This window comes from Apteryx mantelli, chromosome 29, assembly GCF_036417845.1.
Source record: "Apteryx mantelli isolate bAptMan1 chromosome 29, bAptMan1.hap1, whole genome shotgun sequence".
Classification (NCBI taxonomy): Eukaryota; Metazoa; Chordata; class Aves; order Apterygiformes; family Apterygidae; genus Apteryx; species Apteryx mantelli.
In genome coordinates, this window is record NC_090006.1 from 5,183,175 (window position 1) to 5,206,532 (window position 23,358).

Consider the following 23,358-nt stretch of genomic DNA (forward strand, 5'->3'; position numbering starts at 1 on the left):
TCTGGGAATGGGGATGCCACAGCCCTTCCTACCTTATTCAAGAGGAATAACGAACACCACATTTCCACCACTGGCCCCTGGCTCACAACCTGGAGAAAGCACTAAGCTGCTCTGACATTTATTTATCTTTCTCCAGTTGATTCTGATTTTCAGAGTGCAGTGGTAGCCAAGGAGCCAGCCCATAAGGAGCAAGAGGATTTGTATCATGCCATTGGCCCAGGCAAGAAATCCTGCTCTGCTTCTTCATTCCTTCAGCTATCCTAGAGTGCCTCAGGAATGACCCTACATGCGCACACATACACTAATTCAAGACTATGGAGGGGTAGCAACCTTAGATTTGTAGGGTTGACTCTCAGCTTTTTTCCCCCCAGTGCACACCACTGGAAAGCACCATCTTCTAAAAGGACTAGTGACTACAAGAGCTCACCCCAAGATACCTTAAAAGAGGCCTGGGTTTCCAAAAGGTGCCTCTTGGGAAACAAACTCTTCTCAACTTCATGAAGTTGAACAGCAAGAATGTAAGCAGCCAGAAATCAGCAGTTTGTTGGGGTTTTTTTCCTTAGAAAATCCCAAATTAATTGCTTCCCACCTTCTCCTTATCTTTTCAGAGTTGCAGCAACCAAAAATGTAGGATCTTTTCCCTTTCAGTTATCGCAACAGTAACTCCTGCCCCAGGCCGAGCCAGCATCTGGCAGCGAGCTCCTACCTTGTTACTGCAAATACCCACGTCGTAACTGCCTTTCACTAATGATCACGACCCACGTTGAATCCAAGCAGGTTTCCTGTCCCTCATCTACAGCTGCACCAGCACTTCCCTCCTGCGAGGCCAGGGACCTTCTCCCAATTTGCACCGTAAAGCATATCCATGGCGAGCCATCGCTCCTGTCTCTGAAGGACAAGGACTTAACATCCCTATTCTCCAGCTGCTAAACTGGTAACTGGATTTAAGGATTAACAGAAATTTCCAAACTGCAGCCAGCCCTGAAGAATCAAGAGTGAAATCAATTTTATTTACCCCAAAAAGGGACTCGGCCCAGCACACAGGCAGAAGGCAATGACCCCACACGCTCTCTCTTTTTCTCGCTGTGACTGATTCCCTCCCACTTTCTCTCCCACCAAACTGACTGCCTTATTTCCTCCCATGCCATTAAGTCTGCGGGTTCCTGCCGCAGCCATTGACAGGAGCTGGTAAGAGAAAATGCTCTCATTCTGTTTTCTACCCTCGCTCTTAAAAATTTCCTCCTGCCTTCAGCAAGCGAATGAAAAGGCTCCATTGCAGCAGCGGGCTCCAGCGGAGTCCGCACTCGCCGAGGGGCCCTGGGAGCAGCCCCTTTCCCGTCCCCCCACAGCTCGGCACAGGCCAGGAGGGAAATCGCCCGCCACACGCCTCCAGCAGGTGCCAAACACCCTGCGAGCCAGCCGCTGACGTGCGATAACCGATGTCCGGAGAACTGAGCTTGGCAGGGTGGAGGTTTCTAGCCGGGACCACTTTGTGCCAGTGCAATGGTATTTTTGCTGCAATATGTTAATTTATCCACTAGCAAGCTGGGCAAAAGCCCACGAAGCCCTCTCCCCCCAGGTTGAGGGGGAGCGTCACGTTCCTGTCCCTGTTCCCCACACGAATTTGGCCAAGGGCTCAAAGCCAGGCTGCCCTTGTGCTACCAGCCTCCCCCCAGCTAGCAGACTCTCAGCAAAAGGATTTCACATCCCTTGCCCCACTCCAGCCTGAAAAACCCAAAAATTGGAAACCAGTCTGTGCCTTCTGTACCTCCCCCCACGAGTAAGCCCGAGCCACGTGCCGCCCCACAAGCGATCCCTGTCCGGGCACACAGCACAAGCCCGTCCCAAGCCATCGTCTGCTGGAGAAAAGCAAACCTCCAATCTGGGTTTCAGCCCTGAGGCTCTAGGTCAGGGCCAGGGCAGGTCACTTTTCCTGCAAGCCACAGGGTAGGGGAGCAGTCCCAGCCCTTGCCCAAACCTGCTGAAAGGGTAGTTTAGGAGGACCAAAAGATCAGGGGCAAAAAGAGGATGGCAGACAGCTATCCAGCGCCCAAAGGAAACTCTGCATCCAACTCAGCTCTCACTTGAGAGGCCAGAAGGGATTTTCTGCATCATCCAAGCCATAGACCCTCTCCGAGTGGTTTTGTATCCCCTCCACATCCTGTGTCTGAGCCAGAGCACAGTTATCGGAAGCTCTTAAGCGCCAAATAAACGAGGCGCAGAAGGGAGCAGCGCTCTTCCCCACTGCCCCTTTTTAATAGCTCCTCACAAGGCATTGGCCTTCCCAGGCTTTCCAGCCCTGTTCCTGCCTTGCCCCTGCAGCCAACAGACTCCACTCCCACTGACTTTGAGGGCACCCCGTCCGATTTCCTCGTAGCACCAGCCCCGTATCCTCACCAACAAGCGCTGTACAACGTGATCGACTGGAGACATTGACTTGCTGCCTTTGCACAATGCTGTGTTTGACCGTATGCATTGCAGATGTGTCATTCCTTGGTGTGAGTAACGGCTGTCCTGCCCCACTCCAGGAGAGGCTAGGGTTCAGTCTGTATATATAATTATTTTTCTCCAGGTTTTTTGGATGTTACTTCTGGTGACTGATGTAAACTACTGGTAATTTTATGTTTTTATTTATAAATAAATTTTTTAAAACTTCCTTCGCGCTCTGTGAACGATATGAGCTATTTGGATTTTAAGACCAGAAGGCTGGTGGCCACGCTCACAGCTGCCCTTTTGCATAACGCAGACCAAACTCGCAGCCCAACGCATTAACCAGCACTAAAGGCAAACGCTGCTAACACGCCGCGCCGTGCCCTGAGGCCCCGAGGGATGGCACACACGAATTTCAGCCGTCTCTGCCCCAGGAGCGGTGGCTGTCAGCAGCTTTGGGGGCCGCAGAGCTGCCAGAGCCCAAATGAGCTGTGTCCTGGTCTCCCGGGGGTCTGGGATGGAGCAGGCGACGGGAACCAGCCCTCGGCTGTAAGCAAACACCGCTCGAGTTGCCTGGTGCAGCACAGCTGCCAGCAGGAGCTGCCAGAGGAAAAATAACCCAGGACGGATCGTGCGGCGGTACGCGGACGTGCGGGGAGATTGCAACGACACGTTGAGTGACACTTCAAGGGACACGCGCACGGGTGCGACCGACCAGTCCGTCAGCCAAGCCCCCTCCTGCGCGCTGCGTCTCCGCGGCGGTCGGCACCAAGCTCCCCCCTGCACACAACAGGGACGTGCCAGAAGCTTATGCTTCGACGGGGCCTGGGGCGCTCTGAACACAGTCCCGGCTCCAATGTGTGTTAGAGAAGCGGCTGCACCCTCTTTTGAGGGAGGCGTGGGTACGACCGTCACCGGCTTGTGGCTGAGAAAAACAGATTTTTTGTTCCTTTTGCACCCAGAAGACAGACACTTCTAGGGCTCCTATTGACTTTCCAAAGACAGAAGGGGAGAAATCTTGATGGGAAACACCAACAAGGGCCCTGTCTTCCCCACGCCAGGATCACGTTCGCAAATTGACTCATTCACACGTATTTCAGGCCTTCTCCAACTCCAAATCCCACCGAAGCGGACAAGCCCTCTCTTTGCAGCACTCCCTTCGCATTTGCACAGCAAGCCAAGGAATTACTGAAGCAAGATGCTGTTCAACCAGCTGCTTCATCTTTCCCCCTGGTCTGCGCTAACAAGAGCTCTGTTGCTGGCAGAATTCGGCCCCAGCTTCATGGGAAAGGAGCCGAGACCCTGGCGTCGCCTCCCAGGAGCTCTCGCAGCCTCCCCTGGGACTCCCTACGCTCTGGCTGCTGCAGGGAGTCTCCGATTTTGGCTTGTGCCGTAATTGCAAGCACCGTGGCCCAGGGACACCCCATTTATTGACTCCTTTAGCCTCTGATCTCTGCAAACCAGCTTGCAGTCGCTGCCGGTGGCAGATGCTGCCCCTCACGCACCTCTTTATTCACATCCCTCTGCTTTTGAGGAAGCCCCCCAGGGCAATGCCGCGGCCCGGCCCCATCTGCCACCGGGAGCGGGAGTCAGCCGAGCAGAGCGCCCGACCTGCCAGACACCAGCAGCGAAGACGCTCCAAAGCAAATAAAAGCTGCCAACCCAGGACGGCTCTTCCCTGCTCCGGGCATCGCACGGGCAGGGCCGCAAATGGGCTGCCTCCGGCGTGGCAATCCCCAAGCGCCCCTCAGCCTCTGCCCGTCTCCTGGGCATGGCACCCATCGAGCCCACAAAGAGTTTATCGCAGCGCGAGCCAAGGTCCCCTTTGGGGACTCCGTTCCACCCGGCCCTGTTTTTTTCCAGGCCTGCGAGCGCTTCATGATGTGGGCGAGTGTCACTATCTCGGCTTTGCAGCTGGGATAACCCATGCATGGAAAAAAGGCAGCTTGCCTCAAGCATACATCAGGGTATCAGAGAAAAGGAGATAATCTGCCTGGCCCGTGTCCCAGCCCTGCATGCCACAGGCTTCACCTGCCCAGCTCTGCAGATTCGTTTTCGTCCCAGCCCCATCCACCCCCGTTCCGCCAGGCCTGAGCTTGCGGACCTGACCCGCCACCTTCTCCCCCTCCTTTGGCAGGGCTCTGCAGAGGGGGCACATCTGCCCCTCCACCCGAGAGGGCCGCGAAAAACAGTCACACAGACAGAGATACAATGAAAACATCTTAACGAAAGCCGAGGATGTTTTGACTATTGAACAGGCTGTTTTCTTCCCAGAACTGATCCACCCAGAGCCTATTTGCACTGCCCAGATCTGACTGTTCCACAGGTCTAAACAGCGAGTGACGCTAGCAGTGAAACCAGGAGCCCCAGAGCGGGGCGGCAAGAGGATCTGCAAAGCGTCCTAATTGTCCACAGCAGAGCCACATCCAGCCCAGCCGCCTCTCCCTCCCTCCCTCCCTCCCTCCCACCCCGTCCCTTTCGATTAGAGGTAATTGGGACTTCAGCAGCCTTCATAAGAAGTGACAGGTGAAGCAATTTGTATTCCCAGCAACAAAAATAACAGGACAATTTTCTTGCCACAATCCATCACTAGGACCACTCGGAGACAGCTCCTGGGCTGCCCTATTAAAGGGAGGAGGCTGAGGAATAGGGGAAAAATATGGGGAACACTCAAATAGGGGGGGGAAAAAATATATATATAATCACACTGCTGCAATTCATCCCATCTCAGTGGCCCCATTCCCTGGGGTGCTGCCGGGAGCTTGGCCCCGCCGTAGTTCAGGGTGAAGGTCCCGAGCCCACCCACAGGCTGGCTTTGCAGCCCCCTCCTCCAGAAAGCGTGGCAGGGAGCAGGCAGCAGGTATTTGCACCAGGCACTGGGCTCCTGCCGACGCTTTCCAGGGAAATCTTGGCTTTGCTCACGCTGCCTGAGGCATGAGGGAAGTTTATTTTTAGAGCCTTTGAAAACTGCTGAGGAGGAAGGAGATAGAAAACCACGTGCGAGAGCTCTCCGTTTTCTCAACGGCACCTTCTATTACAAAATACCTCTGACTGTCACCTCCGCTCGGCTGCCTTCCCAGCTGCGGAGCCTGCTACACGAGGCCGCCTGCTCAGCCAAGCCCTTCCCAGCTTTTCCTAGGCCTACGCGTGTATTTGGATTAGGACAAAAAAGGACAAGGAGGCCCCTCAGTCTGGCTGTTATCCCAAGGTATCACAAGGAACGTCCCTGTCCCAGAGAGGTTACAACCGAAACGCAAAGGACATAGCAAGCTAGCAAAGCAGGGGAACTCACCCACAGCCGCGCAGGTCTCGTAAGCGTAGCGCTGCGTCCCTGACGGGCTGTCCTCGAGGCAGACGTGCTGTAAGGACTGCTTCCCAGCAGAGCCCGGGCACCCCAGGAAGCCACAGCCCCACGGCTGTGGGTAGCTGTGTCTGGCAGCTCAGCACAGGGCTGGGTCAGACTGGGATCCCCTGGGGTAAACCAGGCTGCTTCTTCCATAAAAGCAGCTGAAAAGTCCACTCATGCCCATTTTGCACCAAAACCCAATGGCTTTTTAATCACTTTTTAAAGCCCTCTTCATCTGTTTGTTGCCTTTTCCTTGGGGCAAACATCTCACTTGCCCAACGATTAGATGTGAGAAGGCACCTAGAAGGACAACAGCACGGCCCTGAAGCACAGCCGCTCAAGGAGGGCTCAAGGGCTCTTGGGACAGCTTCACTTTAATGAGCTAACTGGCAATTAGTGATGCCACTTGAGGAGGGAGCTTAGAAACAGCACAAGCAGCAGGGGTCAGGGAGAGAGAAACTGGGAGAGAGCTAGAGGGAGCAGAGATCTGCAATTGTCAAGTCAACCCAAAAGAAGCTAACGATCAGAAAGAGCTGTGTCCTCTAAGCAGGCGAGCTCAGAGCACCCTCTGCCTCAGGCAGCAGCAGCAGTTAAATACTCAGCATTACAGAGTATTGCCCTTTCCTCACAAGGCTGTTATGCATAAGGAGCAGGACTAACTGAGGTACAGCTCCAGGGTTAGGGTAGTGGGGTAGACTGCAAGAAGGAAAGCAAGCTGCACAGTGCATCTCGGGGAAGAGGGTCCCGCAAGGCTCAGTGCTCTCCAAAGCACAGGCTGCAGAGCTGTGGCCAAATTGTGGACACAGCCGGCTGCCAGGGTGACCTGGTTCCAGCTGCAATTCCTCCCTGTTGCTCTTGCACCTGAGAGGCGGCAGGTTCTGGAAGGAGCAGAGAGCCCTGATAACACTGGGTTAAAGTCATTCCCTCTAATGCTTCCCCTGCAGCAGGCTGAACACGAAAGGGATGGCATCTGCGAGTGCCACTTGCCGGCTGAGCTCGAGGTTCCCAGGCTAACGAAGCATCTAAACACAAGGGGCAAGGTTAGCTCAAACTCCCTTGCACCAAGCAACGGGATGTCGTACAAGAGAAGCAACAGCTCCTTCATTTCTTTCCACAATCAGTCATGTTTCCTGCTTCATCTGTGCTTTAGGCTAGCTCTGAATTCAGCCACTTCTCCAGCTGCCCTAGTGCTAATCATCATCAAACAGAAGGAGAGCTGTTAAACTAATCAACACAAATAAGCTTCAAGACAGAGGAAAGTTGATTTGCATCTTTTCTTAACACACCAGTGCAACTGCACCAGTTTCTGGCTATGGGGGGCTGAATCACACCTAAAATCTCAGCACAGACAAGACCAGATCTGCCTTTGAAAGAGCAATTAAATCAAGCCACCTTGCGCACACAGGGCGATAGAGGGTAGGAGGCAAAGCCTCTTTTGATGTGCAAATAACCTGCAGCCACTTTCCTAACCACAGCAGCTCTCCCCACCAGCCCCGTCCCCTGCCTTACATCTGCCAGTCCAAACTAAAAACCCAAGGGGAAGGGTGGGGGGAAACACGTCCAATGTTTGCTCTCCTCCCTTCCCTAAATGAACCGACAGCTGTTGTGTGCTTCTCAGAGAGACCTGACTGGCTGAAATCAGTTGGCAAAGGGGGATAAGACCCCCAGGCAGCCCTCATTAGTCATTACCGAAAAAAAAAATTAAGAAAACAGCATGTAAATGCACTAAGGCAGCAGATGTGAGATCAGCACGTCCCATTTAGCTTGGTACCTGCTGTCTCCATGCAATGAAATATTGGTCTGTTTGTTTAGCACCCGGCTAAGCACCGGCTCTGTGAGGCAGGAGGAGCAAGACGACGGGATGACGGCTGCCGTGCTGGCTGTGCGGACAGGAGGAGCGAGCCTGGCTCGCTCTGGCAATAGTGGCCTGCTCCCTGCCGGCACCACCATGCCCACTCACGCCAGCTAAGCTGAAATAACACCTTGCATTATGTTTTCACTGTAGAGAGTGTCTCTCACGTGGACAAACAGCCTCAAATTGATGCTAACATGGGGCTTCTAAAGTACTCACCCATAACCCAGCGGAGGAGTGGAAACAGTCCAGGATCCCATGTGATCAGTTGATCCTAGTCCAAGACATGGCCACACATCTCTGCCTAGGTCTCTCTTCTGTTTAGTGGCTGCTTGCTGGCACAGGGCAGGAGCGAGCAGGCTGCTAGTTTGCGGAGACAGCATTGCATCAAGTGATGAAGGAAGTGGAAGACCAGGCTTGCCTGCTCTCATGGCTGGAGGATGCTACCCAAGCAGCTCAGCTTTCACATCTAAAGAGGCTTTTCCTAAAGAAAGGACATACACACAGTGGGACTGCAGCACAAAACCAGGCAGGGAGAAGTGATGAAACCTTAAGAAGTTTTAGAAGGATTCTGGCAGCAAAGACTCAATTCTTACTATTCTTTCCCTCTTTGGTACAGGTGGAGAAAGCAGGCACATGAATACTAGTTAGCACCACTGGACTGCTGCAATACAGGCGATGGTGCCCCCTTCCCGGGGCAGCATTTATTTTCCTATCAGCAACCCCTGGCCTGGGGTGCAACAGGATAGCCGTGGGCAGTATGGCCGCGGGTTGGGTTACAAGATGCCGTTTCCAAAGGGCTTACCTGCACCAGAAAGACTGGTGACGGTTCCCGTTACCACCGACCATCCTACTGTGCAAGAGGAGATAGGCTGCACAAGAACATGCCTTAGTTGTTGCTGGTTGAGGTGAGGATCAGCTGATCAGTTCCTGTAGCTGAAGCCCTGCCTAGCAAAGCTTGGCTTGCTCTCTGCTGGCAGTAGGGCAGCTATATTAACCTTCTTTTCCACACACAATAATTCCTCTTTGCCTGCGGCTCCTCTCATGATGATTGCAGACCCTTGGGTCCCCAGCTGCCCCCAGAAAAAGTCCCTGTTGTCTAACGGTCTGGGTGCTAGCCCAGGGCTCACTGTCAGCATGGAGATCTTGTCATTCTCAGGACACCAGCTACGAGAAGCATCACATACACTGCAGCCAGGCAGGGGAAGCAAAAACCAAGCAGGCAGCAAGGTTACAGCTTGCAACACAGCCCAACGTGCCAGTCACAGAGTGGCATCCCCTTCCTCCAGGTTTGTGAGGCCCCATTCACTCTGCCACCCCCTTCTCCTGGGGAAGGTCTGTGTTCTCAGCTCAACGCTAAAACAGCTGCGCAACAAGCCCCAGCCCGTGCCTATGGCCTCCGGCTGATGCTAGCTGAAGTTATTTTTGTCATTCCTCTCTTCCAGGGCCCTGTGCCAGGTTCAGACTATTTGCTACCTGGATAGCTTCTAGTCTGTAGGACAGGCTCTTTTGTAACCTGGGGGAACTTGCCCATACACGCAGGGTGACAACGATACTGTGCCCACGTTGACAGATGTGTCTCCTCCAGTAGTCCAGGAGCATGAGCCAGGAGGAAAATGGAGATTTCTGCCCCGCTTCTAATCTCCCGACCTTACGGAAAGCAGGCTCAGACATGCCTGGTGATCGCAGTGGTAGCGGCAAAGCGCTGCACAGCGTGAGAGCCAGACCAGGCGTCACCGCGGGAGAGGAGCAACACCGCGGGCAGCGCAGGCAGAGCAGCCCACCCACTTGCTGGGCCCAAGTCTGAGGAGTGAGGGGGCAGTTCAGACCCAGAGACTGTCAGGTGAAACAAACCTCTGTCTGCCTCTGCCAGACACACACCCCTCATCAGAGCAGAGGTCCTGCAGGTTCAAACAGCAAGTAAGGCCGATTTTATTTTCCCCGACAAGGAATGAAGAGTCTCAGCAGGTCGTTTTTGTGTCTATATGCAGAAGCCTTCTCCCTTGACCTTACAATGCCAAATGAACCAGAACCAGCCCTTCCTCACTATTCCCCACCACCCATCATTCAAAAACTCAGTTCATTTATAGTCAGCAGCATCCTAACAAACTAAGAAGCCTCACTGCATGCTGTGCTGCTTCCAGTGGGTCCAGTAATTAAGCTTTTGAAGTAATAACTGCTATGCAAACATTTAACAGAAAGAAATGTTAATTCCAGGTGATACAGGATCTGAAACAACCATGCCTTTCTGGACTGCAGTAACATGCCTGACTTGGGAGCTGACATGTGACGGCTAACTGCATCCCCTCTCCTCTCCGCCTGCGAGCCCAGGCCAGGCCAGCACTGCCGCTGTGTGGCTGCCTGGCTTCATCACACTGCTCTGCAGAGCTGAAAAGCCTCCCCCGGCGGGCACTGTGCAGGCTGAACACAACTCCTGTGGGTTGCAGACAACAGCTGTTTCATCCCCAGTAACCCCAGGCTGCCAGGGACCACCCCAGGCACAAAACCACCTACCAGCACCCTCATTAATTAAATTCAGCTTCAACCTCTATTTGGCTCAGATCAGCCACGCTATCATTGGCAAGGCTTTGCTGATTAGCCTGGGTCTGAGCTTCTCACTGACCTGCCATTAGCCTTGTGAGAGCAGGGAAACCTCTCATCTTTCCCACTTTGCTCCCATAGAGTGCAAATTAGGAAGTCTAATTGCAGAGAATACTGTTATGATGGCAGAATTTATTCTGCTGTGTAACACAGCCACATTCAGGAGCCACTTTCATCAGTATACAAACACTTCCAGGTATCTTGTGAAAGGTAGCTGCCTTGCTCTCCAGCGTTCAACATGGTAGCAAGGATGCTCATTCAACCTTTGTCCCCAAAACTCACCACTCATTAAAAGGCTTCCAGAATTCAGCACTCATTGCCCTCTTGGTAGCTCAGAGTATTTTGCTCCCAAGATCAGCACCGGACTTTGGAATTTCTTCTCTTACTCAAGTTTTCGAACCAAGCCCAGCCTTACTATTTACAGGTATTACTGAATACTGACTGCTGCCACCCGCTAATTAAGTTATTTTAGTGGATTAACCATAGGCCTTCCCCTCAAGATGTAAAGCTATTTTGGGATTCCCTCAGTCTATGATTAATTTGTATCAGTTCCTCAGCATAGCTGACTGCTTTAAAAAGGTCGAGTTTGACTCTGGGAAGGGACAAGAAGATTTGGAAATAATGGGACATTGGTGAAACCACCTTATACAAACCAGCTCAAAAGCTGGACACCTGACAGTCCAACTTCAAAGACAACCCAGTGGTCTACTTATAAAACCATTCTTTCCCCCTTTTTCCACTTACAGATTATAAAATATTTGTTTAAAGCAGTTGCCATTATTCTAATTTTTTCAGCTAGGTAAACTGAGGCACTTATAATATTAAGCTAGCTGAGTCAGTGGAACAGAACTCCATCCTGCTTGCTCCAACTTTTTTTTAATTATTAAAAAAACATGCTGTCTTCTAACATACTATATATCCTCCTTTCCCATTCTCCACAGCATTAAATGAACAGTCTTTCAAGCTCTCTGGGACAATCATAAAGCCATTATTAATATTGAGAAAACAGGATTTGTAATTTTGATACTGCAGTGACTTCCAGCAAAAGACATATTGCAAGAACAAGTTTGGACATTTAAATAAGTTTTTAAAAAATGAGCTAGTCTCCTCATCTCCCTCAAGGACTACTTGTACTTCTGTACATCTTCTATGAGTTTTACCATAGAATGATATTTAATTGGGGAGAAGACCTGAGACAGCCTCAGGTTTTTATCAGTCAGAACAAACCCTTGTTTACAGAGACAGTGTCACTGCAGCTTGGGAAATCAGGGAACAGTTCTTAAAAATGAATAGCAAAATCAAAAGAAAGGAAAGGTGTTCTCTTTCCTCATTAAGTGAATAAAGGCAGACTGGTTTTGATGTGCACATTTTTCAGTGAAGGAAGGTAAGTTTGGGTTTACCTCAGCTCTCTGGAGCACCTCTAGGAGAATCCTGGATCTCACTGTTTCACACTGTTCTCTTCTCAAATTCTGCCACCTTCACCAGACATGTGCTGCAAACCCCAGCCTCCAGCATGAAAACAGTTACGACAAAATAGTTAATTCACGTGGAGGGACTTATACCAGTGATTTAAGTAGAATCATGCCCCAGGCTGTCTTTGCAGAATACTAGAATAAATCTGCTCAGGCCCTAGGATCCTGCTCACCCTTAGTATGATTTGTATAGAAAACGTAAAGTCAACACGTCCCCTAAGTTGACTTTCAAGGAGCCTTTTAAGGATACTTTCCCAGCCTCCTCTAGCGCAAACTAACAATTGAGATGCAGGTGGAAGCACCAGTATCACATTACCCTCTAACATTCCCATAATGTCTTTACCCCTCAGTTGCAACATTCCTCTCACCCACTTTACCAGCACAAAGCATTCAGTCCTAAAGCTGAAGCCCATTCAAATCCCGACTATTGAAAGCTATCAACTCCAGTAACAACGTGCGGGTGTCCCCAGAGACCCTCTCTCCGGACATCGAAATGGAAGTGAAAAATGCTTCTGTCCTTTTAGCAGATTATGAAGTATTTTCATGTAAACAGGAACCCCAGTGGCAAAGGACATCTAAGCACTCCTGCAGAATGACCCAAAATTGTTTCTTACCACAGAATCACAAAAGCTTCCATTTCATTCAACACCTTTCATATTTAATTTATTTAGATATTTTCTACATTAAAGTATTCTCATGCCAATACTTCCAACCTCCCATCCCCACCTCAAGAAAAATAGACTTGACACAGCTTTAGGGTGGAATGCACTGGAATAAAGTTGCTATTGCATCCAAGTTACAGAGAACACTGAACAAACTATAGAAAGAACTGCACATAAGGAAACATCAGGGAATTCTGGAGTTATTACACTATAGTGCAAGCTATGTTAGCACCTTCCTAGACAAGCACCGAGGAAGTTTAGAGAGATGCAACATGCTTTGGTTTAGCTAAACCAGAGCTTAGACTACATTAAGCCTGGGGGAAAAAAAAGCAAGAAAGCCTGCCAGCACTGGGCTCTGAGCCTCATTTAAACCAGTTAAAAAATACAACACTGAATTGACTAGCCAAGTTGGAAGTGGTTGGGAATGCTGAGCTCTCCTGGCTAGCCAAATCTGTGTCTAGAGTGCAATCCACAGCAGTTTCAAACATGATTCAGGACCCAGTGCCACCTAGAGCATGCTTTATAACAGAATTCAAAATATCCATCCACACATTAAGTTTCCTTCTCTTGCAACATTTAGTACAAGACATTTTAAAAGCTGACCTCCCACCAGTACAACTGTGTCAGGTTTAATAGTTTGTCACACCACACATGGTCCCCTTCAGTAGCAGCATGAAGCCTTGAATTATCTATAGTTTGCCCATTGGGACACTACTGACCTTGGAATGCTTTAGCCGCTGTTTTGTGTCTCTGGCATTTCTAGAATTCAAGGAATAAAATGGGTGAGTAGGAAACTTTAGTTTGCAAACTTCAATTTAAAACCTTTAATTCAGTAATCGAGTCCTAACATGCTCCCCTCGGGTAGCAACCCACTGCCTATGACCTCTGAAAAGACCCTTTTCTAGTGGAAAAGCACTAGTATGCTCACTAGTGTCCTTATTTCATGCACATCTAAGAATCTTAAGCCATACTTAAAAATCAGTGACTTGCATTTTTCAGAGATGTATGTTGCACCACACTTTCCACATATTAGCCTGGTCTTCAAGCACAACAGCAGCACAAAGTGCCATCTGTTCTACCATCAGCATGGCAACTAAGTATGATAGAGCAGATGCTTTGGACAAAGGAAGTCATTTGCTCCTTCATGTTTTCTAAACCGCATGTTCCTGGTTTGAAAGTAAGGATTTGCAGTTTCTGATAACTCTCAGACATTCTTTTAAAATGTCTACAAAAGGTCCAGTTCCAAAAAGCAAGCTTCATGATAGCTATTGCACATTTGTAAGAGCTGGCCTAAAGATTTTCCTGAAGATCCAGGCTTTGGAAGAAGGGATATTTTAAAAACTGGTATCAGTGTACATAGGAACACTGGCACAAATGTCACCTATTCTTGGTTTTAATTACAAGGGCGACAAGTAAACACCAACACATGAAGAAAGAAAACAAACAGCATTTCACAGAGCAAGGAGCTAGTGATGAAGCTGCAGCTAGTGCTTTGCAGTCGAATCCCGAGGATAGAATTCAGCCAGTGTTGTCTGTGGAATTCTCTTCAACATCTCCTTGGGGAAGATTCGCAAAAGCTGCCATCCAATGTCCAAGGTCTCGTAAACAGTACGATTTTCATAAGGACCTACAGATTGTAACCACAGATTGAATTATGAAGCAGGAAGAAGTCTCATCAACAGCCAGATCTTAAAATAAGACCTAAACCTTCTAGGTATTAAGGAATACTGTGATGTTGCTGAAACAGACACTTACCCTGAGCAATGAAGTTCTTCTCAAACTTCTGCAGAAACTCCAGATAAAGAAGATCATCTGAGGTAAGAGCTTCCTCACCAACTACAGCCTTCATAGCCTGCACATCCTTTCCAATAGCGTAGCAGGCATACTAGAAGGGAGCAAAACAGAGGAATAAGTACTTTTACCTTGGTAACTAAAATACTTCCTCAGTTTAACAGCAGGTGAGGTGGCCTTTTGGAAGGATAACATCTGAGGTCCCTTTCCAGTCCTTTATTACTTTAAGTGACTAAGGCTACTGCAGCTGACAACATGACATTATTATAGTATTATACAGTGACAGATGCAGTAAGCCTAGATCACCTTCTATTCAATTAATATAGAAAAAGAACAGTTTATTTAGTATATGCTGGAGAACATTACATGTTCTACACCATACAGTGCACATTTATCATGCTGCAAAGAATCATGTGGCAGTAACCCACAGTTACACAGCATCTCTGTACAAACATTTCTGTTCAAATCCAAACCAAATGGTGTCACTTGACTAGACTAAGTACTCAGAGTCAATGCTTTAAAGCAGTCAGAAGTGCACTCAGTTGCAACTGTTCGGCATGCTCTTTACAGGCTGCTTAGCAAAAGATGTGTATTTGAAATAATATGCCCCTGGTTCTCAGATGAGGTTTTTTGCATACCAGTTGGTTGGACACATCCGCGTGATCCTTCCTGGTCATGCCCTCTCCAATAGCTGACTTCATCAGTCGAGACAAGGAGGGCAGGACATTAATAGGTGGGTATATCTGGAGGAAAGAGACATCCAACAAGCTCGGCATTATTACTTCAACAAGTGCAGGAGTATTCTTAAATGTGTTCTAACTAGTCTGGTACGCACCTGTCTGTTATGCAGCTGTCTATCCACATAAATTTGTCCCTCAGTGATGTATCCAGTCAAGTCAGGGATGGGATGAGTAATATCTGAGGAAAGTAGTGGTTTGTCAGTTTTCAGACCTTTCATATCCATTCTGGCAGTGATGTGCCAACTTTGAGACACTTAACACAGTATAGCAGTGGATCTAATGAATGGCATTTTACTTTAGACACCATTTAAGTGCTCTTATGCAAGGATTACAGCTGTAGATACTCCTAATAAAGGGCTGCAGGACAGTTCTGAAGTCTGAACTGGGCAAAGCATTTCTAGTAAGGACAGACACAGGCAGACAAGAACTGCAATGTCTAAAAGAAAACCTAAATGCCATGCTCTTATCTTGCTGTGTGTCCAAAATAAGGTAGCATGCTCTAAAGGAGTCCTTTAAAGCGCTAGTTACTAAAAACATATCTGAAAAATAACTCACCATCATTGGGCATGGTAAGAATAGGAATCTGAGTAATAGAACCATTTCTGCCTTCCACACGCCCAGCACGCTCATATATAGTAGCCAAGTCAGTGTACATGTAACCTGGGAAACCGCGGCGGCCAGGCACTTCCTCTCTAGCTGCCGAAACCTGCAGACAATCCAGAAAAACGTTTCCAGGAAGCTGGATCACTCACACAGACTAGCAGTCTCCTCTAATGCAAGCAGAGTGGTGAGTTAAGATATCTCTTCCTGGGGGTGATACCAAGATACAACCACCCAAATCCTCATATCGTGGATGAGCAGTATCGTGCATGACAAGATGCTATGGCAATTAATAAATTGTAATATGAAACTGCTGAATTTAAGCAGCCAAATGAGTTTAAATATCATACCAGCAAGAAAACTGACTGCCGAACATAACTCTAACCAACCAATAAATAGCTAAAAGCCTCACTGTGTAATTTAAGAACATTGTAACGAATACTTTCTGCTTGAGCAGAAATTCACATTTCTATTTTATACTATCAATCCCTTCTGCCAACACCCAGCATTTGAATTAATGCATACCTCTCGCAGAGCTTCAGCATAGGAGCTCATATCTGTCAGAATGACCAGTACATGCTTCTCACACTGATATGCCAAGAACTCTGCTGTTGTTAGAGCTAGACGAGGCGTGATAATGCGTTCAATGCTGAAATAGAACAGCATGGCACATTCACAACAAGCACTTTAAGGTTGGAAGGTAACAGTTTGAAGTTGCAAATACTTTAAAACCCCCTGGAAATCTGCTAAATGCACTATCTGGAGCACCAGCATTACATATTCCAATTTACTGCAAAATGTTGACATAAATGATATCTGGCAGGTCACTAGTGAGGCTTCAGATTCCAGTTTACTTGTTTTTCTCTGCTTTTTCCCAACTGATATAGTTTAACTACTTACGTTGGATCATTAGCCAAATTCAAGAACAGACACACATTGTCCATGGACCCATTTTCCTCAAAGTCTGATTTGAAGAACCGAGCAGTTTCCATGTTCACCTAAACCACAGCATTAAGATATCAATTCAAGACCAGATTTTAGCATGCTATATTTTTGCATCATATGAAAGTCTAAACACCTCATTATTAATCCATATAAACAGTCAAAGTTCTCTGTATCACAAAAACTCCCCTACAATCTTGACAAAAATTGAGTTATTTCCAGAAGTCTAGGCTAGAGTCCAAGTTTAAAATACTTTATCCTAATTAAAGAGGCACTCGCTTTGTTACTGTACTACTGGCCATTTGGGTTTTTCAGCCAGCCAGCCTATTTAGCACTGTTTTATTATGCATAAGATCTATCTAGAAAATTTTCAAAAGTAGTAATGTTCAACTACCACTCAACATTGTCTTATTTAATATTCAAGCACCATTTTCCTCCCATAATAGTGACTTACACCCATAGCAGCAAACACAATAGCAAAATTTTCTTCACTGTAGTCCATCACATCTTTGGATTTCTTCACCAAGCCAGCTTGGCGACATATCTGAGCTGCAATCTAGAAAAGAGAACCAGGTTAGTCTGTCTGTATATTTGATGCTATTACACAGACCAGAATTTAACTTAACTCGCTCTTTAACCCCAGGTAAATGCAAACAGCTTCAACAGTTTTGAAAATAGCTTTGCTTGAGTACCAACCTCATTATGGGGCAAACCAGCAGCTGAGAATATGGGGATTTTCTGCCCCCTGGCAATACTGTTCATACCATCTATAGCAGAAATGCCAGTCTGAATCATTTCTTCTGGATAGATTCGACACTGAGGATTGATTGGTTGACCTGTTGTATTTTAAAAAGAACACGTTATTGCATGTACTAGTTTAAAACATGATCAAACTAGCACTGATCTGAAGCACTGGACTAAGGCTCATGTCTAAAGCTACAAAACACAACTTTAGGCTTGGGGATCTTTAGCCACTCCTGGACAAATCCAAGCCTTTTACAGATCCCAAGACTTTGGCATTATATATTCATGCAAACAGCAAGAATGCTTTCAGGAAAAGCTTGTCAGGTTACTAGCTTCTTGTCTTCGGAGGCTGATTAAGATACTCTACATATATTTCAAAGAAAAGCTTCCAAGCATTATGACAAAGTTATTTTCTACTACCTCATCTTACTTCACTTATGCATCTTTGATTTATTTGATGCTACATACGTACTTAAGAACAATATCTCCTTTAACAAAACTCTCCCTAACAGTTAGACCTCAGGTTCAAAAACAAATCTATTGTAACATTCAGAAATCAGAAGACAAGATTTGTCTTCAACTCCACACTAGAAATGGATTAAGAACATACCCATTATGTCAAGATAATCTTCAGCTAAAACAATGGGGCCTCTGTCTATAGGTTTTCCTGATCCATTAAATACTCGACCTGCAAGACACAACAATAAAATTGAAGAGTTTGTTGCTGTGAAAATAAGTTAGTATGCGATAAGTCTGTTTAGTTTTCAAAGCAAGATGCAAGTACTTACCAAGCATATCTTCAGAGACAGGGGTTCGAAGAATATCCCCAGTAAACTCACAAGACGTTTTCTTAGCATCAATACCTGAAGTTCCCTCAAATACCTGTACACATACCAGAAGAAACACCAGGCAAAAAGGAGTAAGTATTGTGCTTTACAGAATACAGTAATGCAGTAGAATGGTGCTTCACATCTTGAACAGCTGACGGGCCACAGGAAGGAAAAAGCAAGGCAGTCCTGTGCAAGCAGGGTTTCGAAGCGCATTTAAAGAGCAACTCACTAGTACAAAACATGACATAAAAACCTAGTTTAAACAAAACCCAAAGTGTATCAGCAGCAACCAACAAAACCTGGCGCTATACCTTTGCTCTCAAGTATCTGCTTTTGCCAACAGGGTAAAGGTCTTCAGATAAGAAGAACTAATATTATCAAGAAACAGCTGCTTAGAAGGAAAACATAAATATCCGCATAGCATAGGAGTTAATCCTGAATCTAATACTGTAGAAATACGATTCCCTTACATCTAGCTACAAAGGAACTAATGGAGCAGATGCAAATAAAGTCACACAGAACTCCAACTTTCAGTCTTCTAAATCATTTATGCCACTTGCAATAAGTGGGTGTTTTTTATTTACAGTATCTAGAATTATCAAAGGAAGATATCACAAGACGGATTTGACATGGCTCAGACACACGCCTATTAATGAAATACTTCTGTCGTATCAAGAGACTCTCCCGTTTCTAGTCTTACCTGAACTACAGCTTTGGAGCCACTGACTTCTAGAACCTGCCCACTTCTCCTTGTACCATCAGGAAGAGTCAAGTGGACGATCTCTGCATACCTAGGAAACTGAGGATGAACAAGGACAGTAGAAAACATCAAAATTCAGAGGACAAGTCAAGAAATAAAATTACCACAGTTTCAAGCAAGCTTAAAACTCTAGCAACTACTAAATCTTTTAATAGTTTTCTCATCAGAACAAAATTCATTCCAAGTCAGCCAAAATTTATCAAATTAAAGCCATTTTCATGGCAACTATACAAAATTTGCCTAGAGTTGCAGACTGAAGAAAGTCTTGCCTGAAACTGTTTTAAGGACCCCAGCAGTCCCAACATGCTTATTCAAAGCCATCTACTGCTAGGCACAATGTACTATAAGAAAAACCTGGCTTTTGCCCGTACACAGCACTGGTTTTGCCTTCAAAAATAACTTGCCAGCACAGTGCTGCAATAAACAAAAACTGTTTATAGTTCCCTTTTACAGAGCAACTGTATTATGGTAACAAAAACAGCAAGAACAAAGTGAATTCATGTTTCTACATTCAAGTTTAGACAAGGTTTTCAGCAGTTTGGTAGAACTGAAACAGTTTCCCTTCTTTCCTACAACAGCCCCTCCATTTCCAGAACACTGACAGCTTTCCTTAGCTTTACAACAAATCTGAGTATTTTCATTTACCTCAGCAGTCAGAAACTACCTTGTATATAAATTGCTCAGTGAATTCATGACAATCGGGATTTAACCTGTCACATCTTTCCTGGAAAATCTCCTTCAAAGTCTGATTCATGAAGAATAATCTTTACCTTAACTTGATCCAAGATTACCAGGGGACCATTGACACCTGATACAGTTTTATATGCTGAAAGAAAGAAAACCACAAGTCAGGTACTTCCTCAGAACATCAGAATTTTCCTACATGAAGTGGTTAGGTTTTGATGTTTCACTCCTATCTCCAGTCTCAGGTTTGCAGGTTTGGGACTCAAATCTGTACCACTTCTACGCTTATTATGAACTCTAGAAGAGGATAAAGTATCGAATTGTGTTACCAGCATTTTTGCCACTACCTGGTAAGCACCTGAGATAATGTTACGATACACCATATTGCCATTTTCTGATCCGTCACGTAAGCTTGCATCCATGAATTTCTATGTCTGAGTACAATCAGAATGCTATTTAAGTTCTGCATTGCCACCAGAGACACCAGTATAATGTAAAGTTATCATTTTAGGCCATAAGACAAGTATTTCATGAGTAATACAGATTTTTTTTTTCTATTAAAATATACACAATTGCAGGATGCTTAAAAAAGCAGGGATAATGATTTCTGTAACTTGTGATAAGGAAGTAATTATGGGTGCCTCCACAATTTATATCCAACATACAGAGATTTCTCATATAGTGAGAAGGCTAGAATATCAATACTCAACTTCAAGGGTTTTTGTTTTTTTGTTTTGTTTTGTTTTAAACCAAAGAAGTGTCCTGCTTCATGACACAGAAATAGAGCATGCTTTAAAATGTGTACTTAGCAAAGGAAGCAGGTCTCATGCTCTAAAGCTGATCAGCAGAGCATCTACAGTAAGTTTTATTTTTTGGCACACTGAAAACATTACTGCTGCAAGGAAACCTTACAACACCTTTCTCTGTCTCCCAAGAAAAGTCAAAGGACTATACTGTAAAAGGCTGAATTTCACTTTAGCCAAATGCCTCCAATTCTTGGGTTATCCTGGTTTGACTTAAGGATTGATACCTGATACAAGGCCACAGCTAGCCAGTTTGTCTCAGAGGGCTCATGCCTTAAACACTAGCAGCTCCTAAGCATTAGTGCTATATAGTACATTCTTGAGTACCAGTGTGCCCAAAAGTTAGAAGACTCTTTCATTACCCTGAAATCAGCACATTAGAAAAGCTGTGAAGATGTAAACAGGCCTCCTTTACTGCTCTAAGGGCATACTGGTATCCCAGCATCACTTGATCCACAGATACAAGCAACATTTTAAGTCAAAGCTTATCAGAGTCACAAGGGAACAGTGACCAAGAGAGTGATTATTAATCACTTATCCCTGGGGGAAGAAGTGAACAAGTGGAGCCATTTACAGAACAGGAAAGAAACCAGCACCCTTTCCTGATCATGCTGCAGAGCAGAGGAAATGGGCATTCATGATACTACGGAAAGATCACAAATTCCACCAACATCAAGCTACAGGGTATCATCTGGCTTAGATACTCCGCAATATGCCCAAGTTTGACAAGCATACAGTGTGTTGTATAGACTGTCAACAATAAGGTATTTGCACTTAAGCAAATAGTTTAAACCGTTGCAGTATAATCTCCAGTGATGTCAAAACGCAATAATCAAAAACTTAGATGGCATTAAATAAGGAATGAGAGTCATTCTGTCAGATGTGCCCGGTATAAGGTTGGAACGCCTCTTCTCTCAGTTTTAATACTTGTCAAAACCCTTCTATAGGATATGAGACATATCATGTGGTCCTAAATTAGTCTAAATTGAAAGCACAAACTTGTCTGCTCATTTCACTTGAGCCGGGAGAATTAGGTAAGACTTTATACTACACTGAGGACTACTTAGACTGCAAGTGTTTGCAGCCCACTGTCTGCAAGAAGTGGAAAACACCGTCTTGAGCAATACTACATTTCATCTCATGACTGTCTCATCAGCATTTCTTCCTCAATCAACAGGAAAGAGGTTATTCCTAGCTTTTTCCACATGAGGATGCTACATGTTCCCTTGATATAAGACACCATCGATTCCCTACTTCAAAACTAGCCTGCCACTGACTCAAAACCCAGGCTTCCATTAAGATCAACCAATTCTATGACAAATCAGAACCAACTGAAATATTTTTTTTCATGTATAACTTGCAAGCAGTGTCAGTTTTGGCAAAAGCCAAAATCTAAATAGAAAAGAGCAATCAAGGTTCCAGTGAGAGAAGCCAGCACAGCGCTGCAATAAATTTCTATAACAGTCTCCATGAGGAGTAAGCACTTCAGGATCTTATCAAGTCACATTGACTTGCATGAACATCTACCTTGAAAATCTTGAGTGTAATTTGAATAGGAAGTCACCTTGGCTCCAACCTTGACAGAAACCTTCGCTTCAGAATAAAGCAGAAGAATCAGCTTCTGGGCAGATCACAATTATTAATTTGGATTTCAAACCAGTCTGAAATTTTTAAAGAACGCATAGAAGAAAAGTTCCCTGGCTATAGTTTTGAAAGTATTCATGCTATTTAAGTGTACGGGTACAGTCAGGCATGTAATTGCTACCTAGATCAAAAAGGCTAGGCAAAACGCACCTTCAAAAAATTTTGACCTTCCCCTTACTATGCTGCAATAAAGGTTTTACAAGACTGTTATTTCCCCTTTTTCACCAGATTTCCCAACATCGTTTTAATGGAACAAAATCCATCCCATCTCCCACAATTCACAGCAATTTTCAGTTCCTGCCAAAAAGGGAAGTTTGTCATGAAGGACACCAAAACGGCCTATTTTACCCAGTGGAAAATATGTTAACGTTTCCAAAACGTGACCAATTTAAGTATTTGGATAGAATAAAGTCATTAAAAGGACTACTTGTGCATCCAGTGAAATTAGAAATCCACACTTAAGCGCGACACCAGGTCTTCTGGCACGCTGGCTCGCGATATCTCGGCCAACCTTCGCACCCTCCCCGGGGCAGCCTGACCCCCGTTTCGAGGCGGATACGCAGACTCCCCTGGCTCCAGCTGCGGAGACTCCGCGCCAGGAGGAAAACCGCGGGCGCGGGCCTGCTGCTCTCACCCCGCCGGCAGCACAGCAGCCGCAGCAGCAGCCCCCGCCGCCCCCGGCTCCTCAAGCAGCCTTGGGGACAGGGGCCGCGCGCGCGCGACCGCCCGGGACCCCCCCCACACCCCGGGGCCGCCGCCCGTAGCACCGCGACCGCGGCCCGCCGCGGCCTCAGGGCCCGGCCCCACCGGGCTTCCCACAGCACCGCCGCCGCCGCGGCCCCCCCAGCCCCCCCCGCGGCCCCGGCCCCCCCAGCCCCCCCCGCGGCCCCGGCACTCACTGAGGCGCGGCTGGGAGAGGTAGTCGCGGGTCAGGGCCGCCGCCTGTTCCCGCGGGCCGCCGGGCCCGGCGCCGTTCACCAGCCCGCGCATCGCCCGCACCGCCGCCATCTTGTCTGCCGCCGCCGCCGCCGCCCGCCGCGCGCACGCGCAGATATAGGCGCGCCCCGCCCCGCCCCGCCCCCGCGGCGCCGGCGAGCGCGTCCCCGGCACCGGGCGGGAGGGGGAGCGCGGGCAGGGAGCTGTCCGCGGTGCTGGGGCTCAGGGGCGCGGAGGGGGAGAGCGGCGAAGGAAAGGGAAAGGAAGAAAAACAGAAAGCAAGAGAGAAAGGAAGAAAGAAAAAACAAAGAAAGAGAAAACAAAGAAAGAAAATAAGAAAATAAGAAATAGAAAGAGAGCAAAAGAGATACAGAGAGAAAGAGAGCAAAAGAGGAAATGGAAGAAGTAGAAGTAGGAGGAGAAGTAGAAGAGAAAGAGAAAGAGGAAAAAGAGAAAAAAGGAAAAGAGCAGAGGAAGAGTTAAATAGCAGAGAAGGAAAGAGAAGCGGGAAGGGCTCTGCC

General features: G+C 47.0%; 1 protein-coding gene and 1 long non-coding RNA gene across 2 annotated transcripts in view; both read right to left on the minus strand.

Moving 5' to 3' along the window:
• The window catches only part of LOC106498835 (uncharacterized), a 28,035-nt gene extending 15,904 nt beyond the window's left edge, over positions 1–12,131 (minus strand). The window contains exons 1-2 of the long non-coding RNA XR_001295056.2: positions 11,630–12,131; positions 7,848–8,112 (exon numbers count right to left, since the gene is read on the minus strand). This is a non-coding gene — a long non-coding RNA (uncharacterized lncRNA). The remainder of the gene's footprint in view (positions 1–7,847; positions 8,113–11,629) is intronic.
• A 206-nt stretch (positions 12,132–12,337) lies between these two features.
• Positions 12,338–22,914, minus strand: ATP6V1B2 (ATPase H+ transporting V1 subunit B2). The gene is made up of 14 exons (XM_067312533.1): positions 22,801–22,914; positions 19,541–19,596; positions 18,711–18,809; positions 17,969–18,062; positions 17,791–17,868; positions 17,133–17,272; positions 16,891–16,992; positions 16,395–16,492; positions 16,020–16,143; positions 15,450–15,600; positions 14,990–15,072; positions 14,793–14,897; positions 14,119–14,248; positions 12,338–13,990 (listed from the first exon to the last, which is right to left on the minus strand). The coding sequence occupies exons 1-14, from the start codon at positions 22,907–22,909 to the stop codon at positions 13,848–13,850; spliced, it is 1,512 nt and encodes a 503-aa protein (XP_067168634.1). The 5' UTR covers positions 22,910–22,914; the 3' UTR covers positions 12,338–13,847.
• Positions 22,915–23,358: the final 444 nt, after the last annotated feature.